Consider the following 1,066-nt stretch of genomic DNA (forward strand, 5'->3'; position numbering starts at 1 on the left):
TATACACCCGACTTTGCGTTTGAAAGAAACTCGACTTTTTTACTCTGCTGTCTGTACACCCCAATTTAATGCTTTTAATGGCTCCGCAGCGTCTAAAAGTCCCCAAAGATTTCTCCCTTTGCTGCTGCAGTTGCTGCTGTTGCTGCTGCTGCTGCTGCTGCTCCTGGTGGTTGCTAAGGCCCGCCAGCTGAGCAGCGACTGCAGCAGCAGCAGCAGCAGCAGCAGCCCGCGGCTGCAACAACGGCAGCAGAAGCAGCAGCAGCAGCAGCAGCAGCCCTACGTCTGCGGCAGCTGCTGCGGGCGACGCCAGCAGCAGGGTCGCCGATGGAGAGCAGCAAGATGCACACTGCTGCTGCGCTGCGGGGACTCAGCAGCAGCACGAAAAGACAACCCCACAAAAAAGAAACTGCTGTTGCAGCAACAGCAGCACTTTTTTCTTTTTCCCGCAGCATCCAAGACAGCAGCTGTACGTACACCGCGTTGAAGCCCGCCCACCGCACCCGCAGAAACCCCACAAGCAGCAAAAAGCTCAGGCCTGCGCACACCCACACGCAGCAACGCGCTTCAGCAGCAGCAGCAGCGGCAGCAGCAGCAGCAGCAGCAGCAGCGGGGCGGTGGGAGCAGCAGCAGGGGCAGTGGGAGCAGCAGCAGCAGGGGCAGTGGGAGCAGCAGCAGCAGGGGCAGTGGGACCAGCAGCAGCAGCAGGGGTAGTGGGAGCAGCAGCAGCAGCAGAGACAGTGGTGACAGCAGCAGCAGCAGCTGCTGCTGCTGCTGCTGTGATATGGCACAGGTACAAGCAGCAGCAGAGGAGACACATGCAGCAGCAAGAGAGCCAGTAGAGGAAGCAGCAAAGACACAAGGAGACTTGAAAGATAGACTTAAACAAGATATAAGCAGCAGCAGCAGCAGCAGCAAGAAAAGGCAGAGCAAGCAGCAAAGATAAAAAGAGACTGGAGAGACAGACATGAACAAGATACAAGCAGCAGCAGCAGCAGCAGCAGCACGAAAAGGCAGAGGAAGCAGCAAAGAGGAAAAGAGGCCAAAGGAGACTCAAAAGACACAGCAG

General features: G+C 57.3%; 1 protein-coding gene across 1 annotated transcript; it reads left to right on the top strand.

Annotated features, from left to right (window-relative positions):
* Nucleotides 1–324: 324 nt before the first annotated feature.
* Nucleotides 325–711, top strand: ETH_00035255 (uncharacterized protein; the record flags this gene model as incomplete). Its single annotated transcript, XM_013379221.1, has 1 exon — nucleotides 325–711. One exon carries the CDS (start codon nucleotides 325–327, stop codon nucleotides 709–711), a length of 387 nt encoding a protein of 128 aa, XP_013234675.1.
* Between the last annotated feature and the right edge of the window lie 355 nt (nucleotides 712–1,066).

Source organism: Eimeria tenella, genomic scaffold (genome assembly GCF_000499545.2).
Source record: "Eimeria tenella Houghton genomic scaffold, Eth_scaff1604, whole genome shotgun sequence".
Taxonomy (NCBI): Eukaryota; Apicomplexa; class Conoidasida; order Eucoccidiorida; family Eimeriidae; genus Eimeria; species Eimeria tenella.